The sequence below is a fragment of the Mauremys reevesii genome, linkage group 4 (assembly GCF_016161935.1).
Source record: "Mauremys reevesii isolate NIE-2019 linkage group 4, ASM1616193v1, whole genome shotgun sequence".
NCBI classification, from domain to species: domain Eukaryota; kingdom Metazoa; phylum Chordata; order Testudines; family Geoemydidae; genus Mauremys; species Mauremys reevesii.
Window position 1 is genome coordinate 131,050,345 of NC_052626.1, and position 20,778 is coordinate 131,071,122.

The window sequence follows — 20,778 nt, forward strand, 5'->3', positions numbered from 1 at the left end:
TTATGTTTTAAATGCAATTTAAATGTGGGTCTGACTTCTCAAGACTGACAGTAACAATCAAAAGAACTAAAAGGAGATGCCTATATTTCTGCCCCTCTGCTATTAATTTCTATTTCTCTCTCTCTGCAATGCTTTTGGAGAATACTGTTTGTATCAAAGATGCTAAATCAAATATTATGTATTTGTCTTTGTTAAAAACCTGTCAGTAAACACTTATTCTTCCAACCTCAACTTCTTCCCCCCTACCATCGCTAATGCTCGCTCCTCCCAAATAAAACAAAACAGATGGAAACTTCAAACCAAGTGAACAAAAGAGATTTTTTGTTCCCTCTTTTCTAGAAGATAGAGGATAAAATCGTGGTAGCTGGAAGAAGAAAAGATTTTGTGTTCCATCCTGCAACATTTACTCGAGCACAGTGACTTCAATGGGACATGTGAGTAAGGACTACTCATGGGAGCTAGGGCTGCAAGTCTCTAGTAGATCATCTAGTCCATCCCCCTAACACTAACAAATTATTTCCCTTAGTATGTGTATACTGGGGCTTTGGATAAAATTGGAGTTAATCATTTTATTTATAAAGAAGCACCCAACACACTCTCTGCCATTGCTCTGGTTACAGAGAGGAGGAGCTTGTGTGCCTTACATTTAAAATGAACTTTAAATGTTGTTATAAAACTATATGAATTTGTTATTTATAAAGCATCACCCTCAGAGTCACTATGTTCAAACAGAAGTATCTACACAACTTAACTCCTGTTATCCTTAAACTCGGAAGTCACACAGACTTCAATGGTTCTACTGGTGTGAGTAAGGCAAGAAGGATTTAAGGAAAAGTTGCCACACAATTAGGGCCCAATTCTGGGAGGGACCTGGCCTCTTCATAGTTAGTTCTTGTTCCAACTCTCTACCCAGCAACCCATTATTCCTCTTTATATTGCCTGTTCCAATCACTGAGGGCCCCAACCACTGCTCAACCACCATCCTAGCCTCTCCCTTGATCCAGCCTCCACTCATCATCCCTTGCTCCCAGACCTACCTTTCCCCTTCAACACTTGCCTCAGCCTCCCTTAGAACATCTGTGCCCAGGTCCCCTTCACCTCCAGCACCTGCCCCCTCTAGTTTTCATCCCATCTCAGCTCCCTCAACCACACCTGTCCTCACCCCCTGAGCTCTTCCTCCAGCTCCCTGAGCCCCTCCTCCAGTCATGTACCACTCCAGGGCTGAACCTCACCCTAGCCCCCAAAAGGCAGTAAACTCTCCCTTGGCCTCCATCAGCAGCTTCCCCCCAACCTCATAACGTAGGTGGTGACCCCCCAGCCTCCTTGTCCCCACTTGCTACTGTGGGCATGAAGGCCCCTTTAGCCCCTGCCTGGGGGCCTGTGAATCCCCCATGGAGATGAACCCTTTCAGCTCTCCACCCCCACCCCCGTCACTCTGGGAATAAACCCGCCTGATCCCCCACCCTTGAGCAAACTGGGGATTAAACCCATTAGACCCCCCAGTCTCCCCACAGGGGGGTGAAGCCCCCTTACACCTCTCCAACTGGGAGTTAATCCCCCCAAACCCCTCCTGTACCCAGCCCCCCATGGGGGGTTAGACCCCCCAGGCTCCGCACAGGGGGATGAAGCCCCCTCACACCCCACCCCGGGGGGCTAGACGCCCCGTATCCAGCCCCTGCGGGGAGGTGAAGCCCCCCAGACCTCCACCTATGGGGGGGCTCACACCCCCAGTTTGGGGTTGAACCCCTTCTCCCCAGCCCCCCTCGGGGGGGGTGAAGCCCCCTCCCCCGGGGGGGTCAGAGCCCCCCTCCCCCATCAACCCCTTTATTTACCGCCATCATCAGCACGCGCGAGCTGTCACCGAGCGCGAGACACCCCAACCGGGGCGGGCCCCGCCCCCTCCCCGCCCATTGGCCACCAGCCCCGCCCCGCCCCCCGACGCCATTGGTCGGAAAGCACGCCACACACTCTATCCTCCCCGCCCTTCGCTAGCGCTGTACGCCCCATTCACCGACACCACTTACGCCATCTCCGCAAGGCTCTTGTGAGCGGCCCTGCGGGGTTCTTCGGCGCTTTACGCCCGTGACCGAGCACAGCGGAAACTTTCCTTTATTTTACGCCATTTACGCTGCCCAGACCGCGAACTTTTTACTAGTGTACATGAATTGCGCAGACTGCCGATGAATTCAGCCGCGGCTTTACGCTGCTTGCGTTGCTCGAGATTTCGAACGCGGGACTAGCTTACGGCGCTTGCGTAGCCGGCCGGGGCAGGCTCTTCAGTGGCTTAGGGCAATTGCGCTGCGGAATGGGAGGGGGAGAAGGGCGGAGGGGCGGGGACTCCATAGCCCCACCCCGGGACGGTGACGTAGCCGAGCTTTGTGAATCGCAGGCTGAAGTTTGGTTGAGTTACACGAGGGTAAATAAGGCTGTTTCAGAGACAAAGAGACTCTTAAAGGGGCAGGAGCGCATTGTGCAGCGCCCCCCCCCGCGCGCAGAGGGGCCCACGCTGCAGGGAGTTGAGCTCCCCTCCCCATAATTGCAGCCACACAGGGTCCAAGCTGGGGCCATGGCCACATCAGGCATTCCACCCTGTATGGGCTACGTCCTGCACCACAATTGCACGGGGCCACTGCCCTGGAGCCACTTCCAACACCACTAGTGCATGCAGCCATGTCTGGCACCGCCATTGCACGGGGCCACTGCCACGGGGCCACATCTGGCACCGCCATTGCACGGGGACACTGCCACAGAGCCACATCTGGCACCGCCATTGCACGGGAACACTGCCATGGAGCCACGTCTGGCACCACCATTGCACGGCGCCAGCTCAGGTGGTGCTGATTGCATGGGGCCACCTCAGGCATCACCATTGCATGGGGACACTGCAATGTCAGGGCCATGTCAGGCAGGGCCACTGCTACGGGACCACATCTGGCCCTATCATTGCACAGGAACATTGCCATGGGGCCACATAATCCGCTGCCACACCACACAGGCCACATGCACCACCGCTGCCTAGGTCACTGCCGTGGGGTACGGGAGCTGTGTGGTACAATGCAGTGGCGAGTGAGAGAGGGACATTTTCTATCATTAGCACCTACCGAGGTAGCCTCAGCCTTGAAGAAGGCAGAACCATTCCAACAAATCCAGACTGTCCTGGCACAGTGGATCCCAGACTATCACAGAGCACTTCACAAACACACATAAAAACCGAAGGAGAGGTCATCTAAATTGCCTTTGGAAATTAATGGCCAAGGAGCACTGAGCCTCTTTGTCTACTAACAACTTCCCTTTCCTCATTAAAATCTCTCCTTAACACTCACTTCTTCCAGGAATCTTTCAAACTTTCTTCATACCATCACCTTTGGCCCACCTCTGGTCTATTTTAGGCCCTGGTCCTAAACAGAGATCCTCCCTGGTTCTTGGACTTCAATTGGATTTTCCCCATAGAGTGCACCCTTCGACTGTGAACTGCAGCCAATTTCAGTCTTGGTGTAATTCCTTTAACATCAAAAGAAATTAAACCAAGGGTTACTTTGGCCCTTTATATACTTACTCAGTTTGTAAAGCTAATAGCCATTGATGGATCTGTCCTCAATGAATGTATCTAGTTCTTTTTTGAACCCTGTTCTAGTCTTGGCCTTCACAATATCCTCTGGTAGAGTTCCACAGGTTGACTGTGCGTTGTGTTTAAGAAATACTTCCTTTTGTTTTAAGCCTGCTGCCTGTTAATTGCATTTAGTGATGCTTATTTCGTGTGTTATGAAGAGTAAATAAAACTTCATTTACTTTCTCCACACCAGTCATGATTTTATAGACCTCTATCATATCCCCCATTTAGTCGTCTCCCATTTTTGTTGTCCTTTTCTAAATCTTTTCCAATTCCAATATATTTTGTTTGAGATGGGGTGACTACATCTACATGCAATATTCCAGACGTGGGTATACCATGGATGTATATAGAGGCAATGTGATATTTTCTGTTTTATCATCTATCCCTTTCTTAAGGATTCCCAACATTCTGTTTGCTTTTTTGACTGCCGCTGCACATTGAGTGGATGTTTTCAGAGAACTATCCACAATGACTCCAAGATCTCTCTCGAGTGGTAACTGCTAATTTAGACCCCATAATTTTATATGTATAACTGGGATTATATTTTCCAATGTGCATTATTTTACATTTATCCACATTGAATTTCATCTGCTATTTTATTGCCCAGTCACCCAGCTTTGAGAGATCCTTGTATAGCTCTTCGCAGTCTGCCTGGGACTTACACTATCTTGAGTAGTTTTGTAGCAGTAGGAATAGTCTCAGTGTGCTATTGGCTCCCTCTCTGAAGCCACTATTGAGTCAGGAGACAGATTCTGTTCCTGTCTCTGCCACTGAATTGCAGTGTGATCCCAAATAAAGTCATTTAACCTCTCTATGCTTCAGTTTCCTCATTGGTAAAAGCAGGATAATAATACATACCTCCATTCAAAAAAGCACTGAAATCTGCAGCTGATCATTATTACGTAGAGCCCAATCCTGCTCCCCTTGAAATCAGTGGCAAAGACTCCCAATGACTTCCAGAGGAGAAGAGGCAAGCCCCAAGGTGGTGCACAGGAGAGCCTCCCTCTCAAAATTGTATGTGCACTCTGAAAATGCTGCAAAGTCATAGGGAAATCTAACCTCCCAGGCCCTGTACTGACAGGCAAAAATGGTGCCGTTTTCAACTGTGTTGGCTCAATAACGTTAACATGACATGACCAAAAAAACTTAACACTCAGTCAGAGGCAGACTACCGCTGTTTGAAGCCAAGTCAGCTGGCCCTAGTATAGCCTTGCTGGGAGCGGGAGAAGGGATAATAATTTTGCCCATTAAAACAGGGGTCCCAGAGAGGAAAAGAAATGCTTTTTGCATGAAGCAGTCAGTCAACCCCCTACTTTAGAGAAGGCAGTCACATCAATGGATGCCTTTACTAAGAGATAATAGGCCTAGATCCTATCCTCACACCCATGCAACCCTACTGACATCACTGGAGTGGTACAGATGTGATTGAGAGCAGAATTTAGCCCAGGGGGTCCAGGGTTGTGACTGCAGAACAGTAACCGGCCTTAAGAAGAGAACAAACACCAATGAGATCCAGCACACACATTATACTCATTAAAGACATGTGACTTTGGTTAAAAAAGGCATCTGAGATACCAAAACCATTTTTGGATTAAGAGGCATTTGCAATATTTGATGTGCCTAATCTTCCAGTCACAATTCCACAGCCTTTCTTTAAAAAAAAAAAAAAAAAAAAAAAAACACACACAACACAGCAGGATGGAGAAGATGATCTATCCAGAGAGCAATATTTTTTGGTTAAAGATCCTAGCCACACACAGCGTAACAATGAGCTAAGGGCCACACTCTGTAAGCTTTACTCACAAGACTCTCCCCTGAAGTCAGTGTGAGAGTCAGGATTTAGTCTTGAAGGTGGCAATTTTACAACAAAAAAAACTTCAAAAACAGACTCCAAAGAGAGACTGCTAAACTTGAATATGCAAATTAGATACAATTAACTTAGGTTTGAACAGAGACTGGGACGGGTTGGGCCATTACACTAATTGAATCTATTTCCCTATGTTAAGTATCCTCACACCTTCTATGGGTCATCTCGATTATCACTTCAAAAGTTTTTTTCTCCTGCTGATGATAGCTCATCTCAATTGATTGGCCTCTTACAGTTGATTTGGCTACTTCCACCTTTTCATGTTCTCTGTGAGTATAAATATCTTCTTGCTGTATGTTCCAGTCTATGCATCCGATGAAGTGGGCTGTAGCCCACAAAAGCTTATTCTCAAATAAATTTGTTAGTCTCTAAGGTGCCACAAGTGCTCCTGTTCTTTCTGAGGATTTAGTGAGTAACGTGCCTTTGAGTTGCAAGACCAGACCCCAAACTAGCTCCCCAGGCTTCCAATATGTTCAAATTGCTAATTTATTTAAATACTGTTTGTTGCAAATCATTTAAGCAGGGCTTATGAGCCCCACTGCCATGTTATTTAATGTATTCAGCGTTAAATAATAATAAAAAATGCCCATACAACAAGTTCTAGGTGCCGTAACAATTAATTACACTTACAGGCATAAATGATGCCCCCCCTTCAGCAAGAAAATGAAACAAACAAAACCAAAACCATCATCTATAAATAATGAATCAATCAACTCAGTCAACCAGTAAATCAAAGCAACAAAACAGCTTGTCTCTCTCCAATCCTCCAGAAACACATCTTCAGCCTTCTTCCCCAGACCCTGTCCGATTGCAGCTTGCCTGGAAGATCAGGTTTATTTAGGTCCAAGACTTGTTTTGCTGAATTTACTTTTTAGACACAGGGCTGCAGTGCAAGTTCCGTCTATGGGCTGGGGATGCAGAACATGTTTTTTGAATAAGCCATGCACTGGTCCCTCAGGTTACTTGCTCAAACTGGTGTGATGTAAGGCATGAGTTAAGGACTGACAACCCTGCAAAGCCTCTGGGCAGGGAACTCCCACTGACCTCAACAGGAGTTCAGCAGGAGGAGTGGCTCCAGGGCCAGGATAGTTCTGCTCATTTGAAAGATGCAGAATTGTGAAATTAAGCAGAGAAGATCCTTGCCTAGCAGCTATTTACTTGGGAAGTTCCTTGGGAAGGCGTTTCAGGGGAAGCGACACAAAGGTCTTGCAGCTGCAGAACCGAGGTAAACAGCCAGGCTGCTATCTATTTAGCAAACAACACAAACCACAGAAAAATATAAAGAGGAGAGAGGAAATTTACATTCCCCAGGCAGGCAGTTCCTCAGTGTTTAGAGCCAAGGGCACAGATGGCTTAAAGGGAGGGAATTTCCCTAGCTTTCCATCCAAATAAGTAAATCATTGCTGTATGATATTCAAGCCCTGCAGTAAATCTACAATCTGCCGCTTGCAAACCCTTACTTACCTTAATAGTCCCACTGAAATCAATGGGACTTCACAGGTGAGTAGAGATTTAAAGCAAAGAGACCTCTATCAGTTTCACCAGTTCCCTTTCTAGCCATGAGATAGGGTGGCAGATACTTTGTTTCAACAGATGAGAAGAATCCTTCAGGAAGACCAGACTCCATTTGTATCATCAGAGAGCCAGAAGGTTTTAATCCGCCCATCAGCGATCAAAGATGATGGCAAGGTAAGAACATAACCACAAGGGGACAGCAAAGAATTGAGAGAGATTTTTGGTCACAAAAGGAAATTATTTTCCATCGAGGGTGTAAAGCCCCTCAACAAAATCAAAGATAAACGTAGCTAAGAAATAACTTCTGCACCAGAGAAAAATTAAAGAAATTTGTTACAACACACACACATACACACACCCTTGCTGGATAAAAAGACTCCACATCCTTATATGAAAATAAGCCTTTTTTTAATTATTATTAAAGTGGTACCAAAATGCTTCCATACGAATATCCCCAAAACCCACATTCACCAGCCTGCCACTACGGAAAATGAGGGACAACAAAACCCTGCCTGTATCTGCACATAGCTGGATTTTCTACTTTATCCTTCTGTAGAAGAACATTTATCACCAGAATCAAGCATTGCTGTTGCACTGAGACACACCAGCACCAATGGGCTAACCACTGAATACAGGATGAAACACACGCTATATTTGAGACCAAGCTTGGAGGTAGGAAAAACTGATTCTACCCCTGCTATATGGAGATGAATGGTGTTTTTCTCTAGGGGGAAGACGTCTTTAGGACATTATTGAGCAAAGGGCTGGGATTCCTGATCCATGAGGACAATCGGAAAAAAGAGGATAGTGTCACTTTAATAAAAAAAAAAAAAAGTCTCCTGGAGTCTTCTTTATCTGATCCCAGCTACAGGCACCTGCTGCTGTTTGCGGATCTTGTTGAACAGTTCCATGTACTGAGCCATTGTGTCACCTGGGCTGTAGATGCTGTCGTGCTTGGTGCCAAACATGGATGGGATTCCAGGAGTGTGATTCCCCATGAAGCTTTGCATGAACTCCATGAGCAGGTTCCAGCAGTCGTTGGCTACCACACACGGGCAGTATTCCACCTGGAACAGAAACAGGAGCACTGAAGCCCAGAGCAGGGGACGGTAACCACATAGGAGACAATTAACTTTGAACCCTGATACAGAACGCGTCAATCCTTTGGAGACACAGGGATATACAATCCTCCTCATATATGCAAACTAAAAGGAGATGTTTAATTTTTTTCCTCCTTCACTTATTTGATAAACAATGAGCCAGCACCCTGGAAAACATTCAAGGAACTCACCTGAATTTTACTTACAAAAGCAATGGGGACCAGGGAAGTAAAAGGTTATCAGAAAGCTGCAGATGCATCATTATTATTAAGTGACCTAGGTACTCCAGGGCTAGATGGCACAGCGGAGGTTAATGCACTAGCCAGTCACCTCTGCAGACCTTGGTTCAAATGCCACTTTGCCCAGGAGGGACTTGGGTCTGGAATAACAAGGATGTTGCGTGTCAGAAATGAGGTGGATTGTTAGATTGTGTGCGTGTGTAAAAAAGAATCAGACAGGTAGCTGTAGAAATGTGCTCAGAACCTGCTACCAACTTCTTCACTGTCACAGGCGTTACATTTGCTTATTTAAAAAAAAAGCAAAACCATCCCTGCAAGCTGACAAGAATGATGAACTACAAATGGGGATCTGATAATTATATCCTCCTATGCATGCTGATGAACCTCAGGATTCAACAAACCCAGCTTGCCTTACTCGACAGGGGTGAGGGTGGAGGTGTTTATAAGCAGGATTAAGATCAGACATGTTTTTAATTCAACCAGTTTTCCAAAGTACAAGACAGGCAGCTCAAATTGGGTCCCAAACTCAAGTTTGGTATAACGCAAGCTTCTGCTAAACCTAAGATCAATAGAAATGCTGCTATCATTCTGGCAACTGCGTTTATTCTACTGAAATATAATAATGCTATTACTTGATCTATGTTTCTATTGACTAGGAATGTTGAAACATGTTTAAAGATGTCCAATGAGGTGACTAATCAAATATTTGTAAAACAGGATTTAAAAGTGTTTAGAAAGAGACAAAAATCTGGCTCCCCTTTTCCATTGCGTCCAAAACAAAACAAAACTACTCATCTTCACTTTCAGAGGTGCTTCCTAGCTTAGCACACCCCACCTATTCTCTCATACACACTACTGAGCCTTCAACATATGTCTCTGCTCTGCTAATGATGACAGTTGTTGTTACCTGTGGGAACTTAGCAAATAAATATGTAAAAGCTAAAGTGTTTAGACTTCAAGGTCGAGGCTAGTTTTTATCTGCTGGTAGGCAGTAAATAGGATGATAAGTCAAACAGGTGTTAGGATAATAATTACCCTATGGGGTTACAGCTGCGGCTGTGTAAATTTTGTTAACCAATTAGCAACTGCTTGCTTGCCTGCTTCAAAAGTATAAAAATGTATGCTAAAAAAAAATAAATAACTTTGCTGCCAATCAAACTGACTAAAAAGCTTTGTTCATATACGCCTGCAATGCAACAGTTACCCGTTAGTCTTATTCTTCCCTGAAACACCTTTGCACCCTTTCCCATGTCATTTCATACACACTGGAAGATCTCCCCTTGACGGTCGGCAAAGCCAGGGCATCGTCCCTCAAATTCACCTCTGTCGTGATGCCTACAAAGTACTTGGCCATATTTAGGCAGCTGGTGTGCTAGGACTGATGCTCATGACTCTAATCGCAATACTCTCATTGTTAGACAGGAGGAGCACAAGGTCCTTCTGATCCTACGATTCTGTGATTCTCTGAAGTCAATGATACTAGCCACCTCAAGGAACAAACAGCCTTACCTCCACAGATATTCCCCGGGCACTGGGCCCCATGGTAACAGTGCCAACCTTCACCAAGAAGTCACAGTACTGGTACCGCGTACCCCGGCTCTCTATCTTGTTTGCCTTGGCGTTTTGGAAAAAGCCTTTCAGTTTCACCATCAGGACGTCAAAGTTGGCATCTGCTATGAGGCAGGGGCCGTTTTCAAAGAGAGCGAAACAGCTGAGGGGATATTCAGAATTATGCATCACGTACATCAGCTTGCCAGCCTGCCCTGGAACAAGAGCAACGGTATTTTAACTGTAGAAATGATGCTTCTTCCTTCTTGTGTGCTTTCAAGAAGAAACATCTGTTAGAATCAACAAAGACAAGGACAAAAGAAACGCTATTTCAGGATTTCTGTATTCCTCATGAATGTTTAACATGGTTCTGGATGCTGGGTGTTTGGGTTTGTTTTATGATCTAAAAACAAAACATAAAAAAAACCTCAGGCAGGTACATTAACATTTCTGCCATTCCAGAACACATCCTGATCTCTGTATTTCCTGTGCCCACTGAGATGTATGAGGCCAAAACTCAAATTTCTAAACAGGATTTGCACCGATTACTCAAGAAAGCCATCTGACTGCTAACTTTACTGCTGGGTTTCCACTTACCAATTCACCCACTGATACATACCTATGTCAGCTTGGGAATGGGATATTTTACTGGGGACGGGGAGGTGGGAACTGTCTACAGAACTGATGATACTTAATGTCTAATAACGAGAGCGCATACTGGATGCCCTCCACCCTTTGTAACAAGAGAGCCCAACTTGAACAAATTCAATATTTGGAGCCAGGTTTCCTTTAACATTCCATATGAACGGATCCAAACACTGACCCACCACGATGAATTCTCAGGAACTTTACTCCTTAGGGGCACCGTCAACTCAAAATTTAGGCACTGGGGAAAAACTAAGAATCCTTCCAACCCTTCTACAAAACTGAACACAAATAGGAATTTATTATTTTTTTTGAAATCCCAGCAGAAACATTTTTTAGACCAATAACCCCTGTAAGTACACACAACCCAAAACCTGCGGCGCTGAGACAGAAACTGACTAGAGACAAAAGCGACCTTGATTTACACTGCCCAAGATGAGAGAAAGGCAAAATGTAAATAAGGAGCATGAACAGGGATGAGTACATTGGTACATGAGTAATCTTTCTGCTTTAACAATCTACAGGCCAGACTGCGAAAGAGCAGTTATACAAACAGCCCCAGTGACCTCAACGAGTAATTCCTCATGCATAAAAGGGGGTTCCAATGGGGCTCGAAGGCATTATAAATAACATAGGGCTAGATTGTGACTTGCATTGTACATCCCTGCAAGGGATGTTAGGGGAAATAAAGACTCCCCCTTGCCCATGTAGATCCTGGGTCTGGGCACCTGCTTACTGTCCTTGTGCATCCCTGGAGCAGGGGTACAGGCGGATAGGTGGAGTCTAGTCTTAACTCTCATTCACTCACCAGTGCAGCAGAGTGAAGGGTGGGGAGATTACGTGGTATGGTATCATACTTTGCGCTAGCACAAGCCAGCAGCAAATCACTACCACCAAGGCAGCATCAGAGGAACTGAGACACAGATGTGAGAGAGAGTCACAGTGACTCTGTGCATGTGAATCCCTGCACCCATGCTGAGTTCACTGAAGGCCATCTGGGTGCAGGGGTATGGCCATGCGTGGCCAATTGCTGATTGGGGCCTAACATGCTTTCCACATAACACATGCATTTGGGAAAAAAAATATCTTGAAGATTTAGGGAGCCGCTAAATGCGAATTCACACACACAGCTGCTGCTATTATAGAGCCATACAGTTTAAAGCTAGAAGGGACCACCAAATCATCCTGCCTGACCGCCTGTATATCACAGGCCACCGCACCACCCAGCCACCCACACACCAAGCCCAACAACCAGAATTAGACTCTTAATGAGAGCTTAACGCAAGAAATGCCATATCACATAGCCTTTACTTAGCTGTGAAAGGAAGTTCTTTTTAAAATATGTTACATAGGAAAAATACCCCAAACTATCTTTTTGATCACTGTTGATTCATTAGCCAATGGGGCACGCCATCAGCAGAAAGTTGTTTTGGGTATTCAAGGAAAAGTGGATGCTTTACAACTGGTTCGCATGGGGCTTTAGAAAGAAGAGCTATGATACTGTGCAGCTGCCTATATAAAGAACTAGCCCTTTGGCAGATTTCTGCAGACATCACAAAAAAAATCAAACGTCTGTTACTTTTCTTACATGCAAACAGCAAAATCCAACAGCAGGGCAAAGTTGCAAGAAATACCTTGAGCCAGACAGCCTAGTGTTCACAGAGAACTCTGCATGGGCAACAGTGAAGCCATGCACATTCCCAGACAGAAACACGGAGGCACAAGCTCACTGCTGACCTCTAGAGACACTTATAGCGAAGAAGTGAGGTTTTTTACCCACGAAAGCTTATGCCCAAATAAATCTGTTTGTCTTTAAGGTGCAACCGGACTCTTTGTTGTTTTTGTAGCGAAGCTGTAACGCAGGGGTAGGCAACCTATGGCACAAGTGCCAAAGGCAGCATGCGAGCTGATTTTCAGTGGCACTCACACTGCCTGGGTCCTGGCCACCGGTCTGGGGGACTCTGCATTTTAATTTAATTTTAAATGAAGCATCTTAAACATTTGAAAAACCTTATTTACTTTACATACAACAATAGTTTGTTTATATATTATAGCCTTATAGAAAGAGACCTTTTACAAATGTTAAAATGTATTACTGGCACACGAAACCTGAAATCAGAGTGAATAAATGAAGACTCGGCACACCACTTCTGAAAGGTTGCCGACCCCTGCTGTAACACAATGACAGCTGAAGGTGAGACTAGTTGCTTGAGTTACTTTTTTAAAGCACTCTGTAGTCCACATGCTCACTCAGAGGGTCTTGAAAAAGTGCCGTGCATCTTGAGGAACCAGGGTAGGGGCTAGGAGTCTAAATTTGAAGTTGATTAAAAAGGGTGTCCTGAGATACAGCCCCACTTAAAAAAAGAGTCACGACACCATTCTATGGTCTCCCTAGGAAAACTGTCCCCCCGTACCACCTCTTCCTCAAAGAACAAGGGAAATTCCCTACCTAAAATCCTTGTTAATAGCGAAGGTTGACCAGCATTTCCTTGTACCCTTGTAGAATGACAAGTGGAAGGACAGATTATTACTGTCTGTAACAGCAGATTTGGGGCGTCACTCAAAGAGGGCAATATGAAGGTTGCAGGACTGGTGAGTACCGGATCTCTGTACTTCCTGGTTTTCAGCAGTTTAAGTACAGTTGCACTCAGAAGGTATGAGGCATCGCAGGTCAGTCTTAACTCAGTGTTAAGGAAGCTTTTGGGGAGTGAATCAATCTTTATCGATGCAACATCTTTCATCCAAAGATCACCAAGCGTTTTATTATCAGCAGTCAAGCCACCCAACCCCATGTGAGGTAGGTCAGTATTGTTACGTACATTTTAAACATTGGGAGAATAGAATGCATGGATTCTGAGAATAGAATCCATGCATCTGGTCCCTATTTTACTTTTCTTCCCTACAGCTACCGCCAAGTTATTGCAGTAGTGACACTCTGAATAATTGGAGAAAAGAAGGGGGGGGGGGGGAAGCATTAGTGGGATTGAGACTCAACCTCAGAGCTGGCATTAGATGTCCTTGTCAGAAAATAAGAGAGCAATTACTTCCCTGAACATTACTCGAGTTGAGTTCTACCAACCCCAGCGATCAGCCTTAACGATCGTTGATCGCCACAGGGTGCTTTGATCACTCCATGAAAGGAAGTGAAATGCAGACCTTGGTTTCCCATGGTGGAGGCAGCGGTGTGGTAGGTCTCACAGTCTACACAAAATGTTCCTTGTTTTTCTGCTCCCAGCAGCTCCAATTTCCTTGTTAGGATTTCAACTGTTTGCTGGACGCTCTTCCCCTCTGCCACGGGCATCTGAGACACACTATCATAGAAGACAAGGAAGCAACAGAAAAGATTCAGTAATTGCATACATAGAGATATGATAACCAAGTCAGAATCAATTTCAGCCAGTCAATGTACTTATAAAGTCTAGAATAGAGATTAGAAGCCAACATACATGATAGTTATCTGATCTGTAGAGCACTTGCATACTTGACTCATTCACTTAAAGGCCAGAAGAGAGCATTGTGATAGTCTTGTCTGACCTCTTGACTAACACAGGGCAGGGAACCTCACCCTGTAATTTTTCTATCAAACCCATATGCTTCTTTTTGAGCTATAGCATTGAGCTAAGACATCCAGCCATTAAAACTGGGGTGGGCAAACTCTTTGGCCAGAGGGCCACATCTGGGAATAGAAATTGTATGTCAGGCCATGAATGCTCACAAAATGAGGGCTGGGGTGTGGGAGGGGCTGAGGACTCTGGTTGGGGGCGCAGACTCTAGGGTGGGACTGGGGATGAGGAGTTTGGGGTGTAGGAAGGTGCTCCGGGCTGGGATCAAGGGGTTCGGAGGGCGGGAGGGGGATCAGGACTGGGGCAGGGTGATGGGGTGCAGGGGGGCTGGCTCAGGGGTGCAGGCTCTGGCCGACGCTTACCTCAAGCTGGTCCCAGAAGCAGTGGCATGTCCCTTCTCCGGCTCCTGCACGTGGCCCCGTCCCCAGAAACCGCCCCTGCAGCTCCCATTGGCCGCAGTTCCCGGCCAAAGGGAGCTGCAGGGGCGGCGCTTACGGCAGAGGCAGCATGCGAAGCTGGGCCCCCTGGCAGCTCCTACACGTAGAAGCCAGAGGCGGGCCATGCCGCTGCTTCCAGGAGCTGCGTGGAGCGGCTCCTGACCTTGCTGGAGTGGGGCAAGCCCCAGACCCCACCGAGAGCTCAAGGGCCGGATTAAAATAGCTGGCAGGCCGGATCCAGCCCACAGGCCATAGTTTGCCCACCCCTGCATTGAAGAGAGGGGTCAGGGGCAGGATTTGAACCCACAGCTCTACAGGGAAGCTGGAACACCCAGGAGAGGACAAGACAAAGCTTTGAATGTGGCCTGTTAGACCACTCAGCCATCCCAACCCAGCTGTGACAGGCATTTAAGAAAACCCTAAGGCAGGCAGAGCAAGCATAGGCACCATACTAAGTATCACTGCAATGGGTGCTGGCCAAGTGCCAGGACAGATGGGACACTGTAGAGATAAATTTTTCTTGTCACCCTATAAACATAAAATAAACCTCACCCAGAAGGTTTTACACAAGGTTTTTGCTCTGTTACACTGGTAGCTCCAGATAGCCTGTGGTCAAACGTGTTCTTGACATCCTTAGAGCTCTCCTATTTCCCTCTTGAGCAGTATAAAGCCTTGATCTCCTGTTTTTAAATACATGACCTCTATGCCCTTAATACCCATTGCAATATTTTCCCATTATGTTATATTCCCAGCTGCAATATTGACATAGCTTGCTGAAGCCTAACGAGGAGAGGGAAGAGTATCTTTGCAGGCAGGCTTGCTCACCTAGCGAGGAGGGCTTTAAACTAGGTTTGCCGAGGGACAGTGACCTAAGCCCTGAGATAAGTGGGATACCAGGAGGAAACACAAGGAGGAGGGTGCAACAGGGAGTGGGCTCCTGATTCATACTGAGAAAGCAGGGCAGTCAGCTAGTTATCTTAGGTGCCTGTACACGAACGAAAGAAGCCTGGGAAACAAGCAGGAAGAATCGGAAGTCTTGGCACAATCAAGGAACTATGATGTGATTGGAATAACAGATACTTGGTGGGGTAGCTCACATGACTGTCATGGATGGGTATAAACTGTTCAGGAAGGACAGGCAGGGGAGGAAAGGTGGAGGAGTTGCACTGTATGTAAAAGAGTGGTATGATTGCTCAGAGCTCCAGTATGAAACTGGAGAAAAGCCTGTGGAGAGACTTTGGGTTAAGTTTAGAAGCGAAAGCAAAAAGGGTGATGTCGTGATGGGCCCAGGGCTGGCTCCAGGATTTTTGCCGCCCCAAGCAGCAAAAAAAAAAAAAAGTTGTGATTGTGATTTGCGGCACTACTTTGTCTTTGGCAGCAATTCGGTGGCTGGTCCTTTGCTTCCAGAAGGAGTGAGGGACCCGCCGCCCAAGAGCCGGAGGTGCCACCCCTCTCTGTTGGCCACCCCACACACTTGCTTGCTGTGCTGGTGCCTGGAGCCAGCCCTGGGTGGGCGTGTGCTATAGACCACCGGACCAGGAGGATGAGGTAGACGAGGCTTTCTTTGGACAGTTAACTGAAGTTTCCAGAACACAGGCCCTGGTTCTAATGGGGGACTTCAATAACCCTGACATCTGCTGGAAGAGCAATACAGCAGTGCACAGACAATCCAGGAAGTTTTTGGCGAGTGTTGGGGACAACTTCTTGGTGCAAGTACTGGAGGAACCAACCAGGGGGCCGTTCTCCTCTTGACCTGCTGCTTACAAACAGGGAAGAATTGGTAGAGGAAGTAGAAGTGGGTGGCAACCTGGGGAGCAATGACCATGAGATGGTTGAGTTCAGGATCCTCACAAAAAGGAAGAAAGGAGAGTAGCAAAATACAGACCCTGGACTTCAGAAAAGCAGACTTTGACTGCCTTAGGGAAGTGATGGGCAGGATCCCCTGGAAGGCTAATATGAGAGGGAAAGGAGTCCAGTAAAGCTGGCTGTATTTTAAACAAGCCTTATTGAGGGCGCAGGAACAAACCATCTCGATGTGCAGAAATTATAGCAAATATGGAAGTGAAATCTTCGGTGAGCTTAAACACAAAAAGGAAGCTTACAAGAAGTGGAAACTTGGACAGATGACTAGGGAGGAGTATAAAAATATTGCTTGAGCATGCAGGGGTGTAATTAGGAAGGCCAAAACACAACTGGAGTTGCAGCTAGCAAAGGATGTGAAGAGTAACAGAAGGGTTTCTACAGGTATGTTAGCAACAAGAAAAAGGTCAGGGAAAGTGTGGGACCTTAATGAATGTGGGAGGCAACCTAGTGACAGATGATGTGGAAAAAGCTGAAGTACTCAATGCTTTTTTTGCCTTTGTCTTCACAAACAAGGTTAGCTCCTAGACTGCTGCACTGGGCAACACAGTATGGGGAGGAGGTGAGCAGCCCTCTGTGGTGAAAGAACAGGTTAAGGACTATTTAGAAGAGACGGACATGCACAAGTCCATGGGTCCAGATTTAATGCATCCGAGGGTGCTGAGAGAGTTGGCTGATGTAATTGCAGAGCCCTTGGCCATTATCTTTGAAAGCTTGTGGCGATCGGGGGAAGTCCTGGACAACTGGAAAAAGGCAAATGTAGTGCCCATATTTAAAAAAGGGAAGAAGGAGAACCTGGGGAACTACAAACCGGTCAACCTCACCTCAGTCCCTGGAAAAATCATGGAGCGGGTCCTCAAGGAATCCATTTTGAAGCACAAAATGGAGGAGAGGAAGGTGATCAGGAACAGTCAACATGGATTCACCAAGGGCAAGTCATGCCTGACCAACCTGATTGCCATCTATGATGAGATACCTGGCTCTGTGGATATGGGGAAAGCAGTGTACGTGATATATCTTGACTTCAGCAAAGCTTCTGATACGGTCTCCCACAGTATTCTTGCCAGCAAGTTAAAAAAGTATGGATTGGATGAATGGACTATAAGGTGGATAGAAAGCTGGCTAGATTGTCAGGCTCAAGGGGTAGTGATCAATGGCTCAATGTCTAGTTGGCAGATGGTATCAAGCAGAGTGCCCCAGGGGTCATGCCCTGGGGCCGGTTTTGATCAACATGTTTATTAATGATCTGGATAATGGGATGGATTGCACCCTCAGCAAGTTTGCAGATGACACTAAGGTGCGGGGAGAGGTAGATATGCTGGAGGGTGGGGATAGGGTCCAGAGTGACCTAGACAAATTGGAGGACTGGGCCAAAAGAAATCTGATGAGGTTCAACAAGGACAAGTGCAGAGTCCTGCACTTAGGACAGAAGAATCCCATGCACTGCTACAGACTGGGGACCGACTAGCTAATCAGCAGTTCTGCAGAAAAGGACCTGAGGATTACAGGGGACGAGAAGCTGTATATAAATCAGCAGTGTGCCCTTTTTGCCAAGAAGGCTAATGGCATATTGGGCTGCATTAGTAGGAGCATTGCCAGCAGATCGAGGGAAGTGGTTATTCCCCTCTGTTCAGCACTGGCAAGGCCACATCTGGAGTACTGCGTCCAGTTTTGGGCCCCACACTGCAGAAAGGGTGTGGACAAATTGGAGAGAGTCCAGCAGAGGGCAACAAAAATGATTAGGGGGCTGGGGGAACTGGGCTTGTTTAGTTTGCAGAAGAGAAGAGTGAGGGGGGATTTGATAGCAGCTTTCAGCTACCTGAAGGGGGGTTCCAAAGAGGATGGAGCTCGGCTGTTCTCAGTGGTGGCAGATGATCGAACAAGGAGTAATGGTCTCAAGTTGCAGTGGGGGAGGTCTAGGTTGGATATTGGGAAAAACTATTTCACTAGAAAGGTGGTGAAGCACTGAAATAGGTTACCTAGGGAGGTGGTGGAATCTCCATCCTTAGAAGTTTTTACGGTCAGGCTTCACACAATACTGGCTGGGATGATTTAGTTGGTGTTGGTCCTGCTTTGAGCAGGGATTGGACTAGATGACCTCCTGAAGTCCCTTTCAACCCTAATCTTCTATGATTCTACGATTACAAGCCCAACTGGATCCCTGACTGAACATTACCCAGCCAGCTCCCTCTTTGCATTCCCTGAGCAGCAGCATCTCTTCACACCACACACAGTCAACCTGTGGAACTCTTTGCCAGAGGATGTTGTGAAGGCCAAGGTTCAAAAAAGAACTAGATAAATTGATACTGGATAAGTCCATCAATGGCTACTAGCCAAGATGGGCAGGGATGCAAAACCATGCTCTGAAGTGTCCCCAGCCTCTGCTTGCCAGAAGCTGGGAATGGGCAACACGGGATGGATCACTTGCTGATTACCTGTTCTGTTCATTCCCTCTGGGGCACCTGGCATTGGCCACTGTCGGAAGACAGGATACTGGGCTAGACGGACTATTGGTTTGATCCAGTATGGCCGCTCTTATGTTCCAAGCCCTCCTAAACAAGGATCCTGCCTCACCCGTATTCTTCTTTGCTGGGTGCCTTCTCCCATTATCCCCACCGGGACTCATGTGACGATGACCAAGCGGGTGGTGCAGCAGGGTGCTGCTGGCTCGAACAGTAAGACAGCACCAGCAGCTCAAACACCAACGAGGAGCACAGGCTGAAGAAGCTGCCACGGTTCACTCCCAGCAAGAATCAATGCAGTCTGAATAGGCACCCGTGAGATCATCCTGCAACAGAGCACCTCCTAAGGAAGTAACCTTTCAGGGCTCGGTGCAAGGAGCTCCCCCCCGTTGATGGAACCTAACCTGCTGTAACAGAGCTGCTCCTGGCAGACACCAGTCTACAAACATCATGCAGTCACATTCATTGCAAGTAAATAAAAACCCAACCACGGAACATAGAAAGTCCTACCAGGTGACTCCCATGCTTCTTGAAGTCTTCACGTAGGGCTGGACTGGTCCCTACGAAGGAGAAGGAGGCTCAGCTGATACTGTGTAGTATTTCAAATATATTTGCAGCAAGGACTTGTACATGAACGTCTCTCTCTCCTGGGCAGGAAGCACATTTGCTAACCCAGCAACCCCTCCCTGTCCTCTACTATCCCAGTGAAAAGCAACAAGCAGGAAATGATGTCATCCAGAGGGGCGGATACGAGTCTCAGGCCAGGCCCCCTGCCTCTCTGTAGGTCACGGTGCTACTTACCGCCTCCTGGACGCAGCATCAGTTACCAAAGATTGTGACAGGTTTCAGAGTGGGAGTAGAGACTGCTTGGCACGGGACTGCAGAACCAGGGGACACAGAAGAACAGGAGGAAAGAATTCTTGTGTCAATGCTCCCCAGTGTCCCAGGAGGAAGTTGACAAAGGCCTGAGAGAAACACCTTGCAAACTCCTTCATCATAAAGAAGGCAACATTTAGGAGGGGCAGCTTTTTTAAAGAATTATTAAGCTCCTTTGTTTTCAGTTTAAACTGTTTTTTAACCGAATAAATCCTGGGTTTTACAAAAAGTATTATTCATTTTTTTCTGATTTTCACCCTACCTTTGTACCAGTCAAATATATATATAAAAGTTGTTTTATTAGGAAATACAATACATGGCATGAGATATATGTGTTGTGATAATACATTAGGCTGTGTGTATATGCAAAGCTGCCTGTTGAAGTAAGGCTATGTAGTTAGTCTAGAAGATACACACAATAAACAAACAGGCACCCACGCAAGCTCTGAAGTGCGTGCGCATCTGAACGTACTGATGAATCTCGGTCCCACCAAGTACACATTTCAAGCTGTTAGCAGATAACGGTTTAAAGATCTGACACACATTAAACTAAAATGGTAAGAAAAAAAATCTGTATTAGAATATGTTTCAGAACACAAGTAAGTATTCAAAAGTTTTAATAAAACAAAAAGAGGAGAAAAGGATGGTGTGGCCTCAGTATGAAATGTAAATATTTATAGTAAACTGTTTATTCAAATGAAAAGTTTTATTTGGGGATTAGAGAGCTATTGTTTTCTTAAACTCAGAGGTGGCATTATGTTTTGAGTTCTGTTTTAGTTCTGCAGCAAACCACATTGAATTCCATTAATCAAAGCATTCATCTACTGAATATCTTTTCCTCATCCTTCCGTCCACCAAAATAAACCCAGATATTTACCCAGAAAAAATATTTTCCCACAGATTTTCACCTGTTTTTGTTGCTGTAGTAATAAACACTAATACATTCCTGAGAATAAATAAAATAAAAACCAAAAAAAGAAAACCCCTAAGAATTATTTAGCTAAGTAACCAATATTCCCTGCCCCTCCACCAATTTCTTCCAGCCTAACGTAT

The 20,778-nt window shown here is 46.1% G+C and overlaps 2 protein-coding genes across 6 annotated transcripts in view; both read right to left on the reverse strand.

Moving 5' to 3' along the window:
* The window catches only part of USP49 (ubiquitin specific peptidase 49), a 50,635-nt gene extending 48,374 nt beyond the window's left edge, over positions 1-2,261 (reverse strand). For 2 of the 4 annotated variants that reach the window (XM_039535749.1, XM_039535746.1), the window contains exon 1: positions 2,025-2,261. The gene's annotated coding sequence lies outside the window, so the exon portion shown is untranslated. Of the gene's footprint in view, positions 1-1,832; positions 1,878-2,024 lie in introns of those variants that run through there. The other 2 variants (XM_039535748.1, XM_039535745.1) reach the window with 1 other exon arrangement.
* Positions 2,262-7,386: 5,125 nt separating this feature from the next.
* Positions 7,387-19,638, reverse strand: MED20 (mediator complex subunit 20). 2 transcript variants are annotated; one of them, XM_039538249.1, is made up of 4 exons: positions 19,360-19,638; positions 13,684-13,838; positions 9,844-10,097; positions 7,387-8,062 (listed from the first exon to the last, which is right to left on the reverse strand). In XM_039538249.1, the coding sequence occupies exons 1-4, from the start codon at positions 19,371-19,373 to the stop codon at positions 7,847-7,849; spliced, it is 639 nt and encodes a 212-aa protein (XP_039394183.1). In that variant the 5' UTR covers positions 19,374-19,638; the 3' UTR covers positions 7,387-7,846. The 2 variants fall into 2 exon arrangements, with proteins under 2 accessions (XP_039394183.1, XP_039394184.1); XM_039538250.1 differs by lacking the exon at positions 19,360-19,638 and having other exon boundaries at positions 9,844-10,092; positions 13,684-13,813.
* Positions 19,639-20,778: the final 1,140 nt, after the last annotated feature.

Coding starts and splice junctions, on each gene's coding strand:
- MED20 (XM_039538249.1), bottom strand. Junction 10,098..13,683: donor CTCCACCATGGGAAACCAAG/GTCTGCATTTCA, acceptor CTCTTGTTCCAG/GGCAGGCTGGCAAGCTGATG. Junction 8,063..9,843: donor CCCGGGGAATATCTGTGGAG/GTAAGGCTGTTT, acceptor TTTCTGTTCCAG/GTGGAATACTGCCCGTGTGT.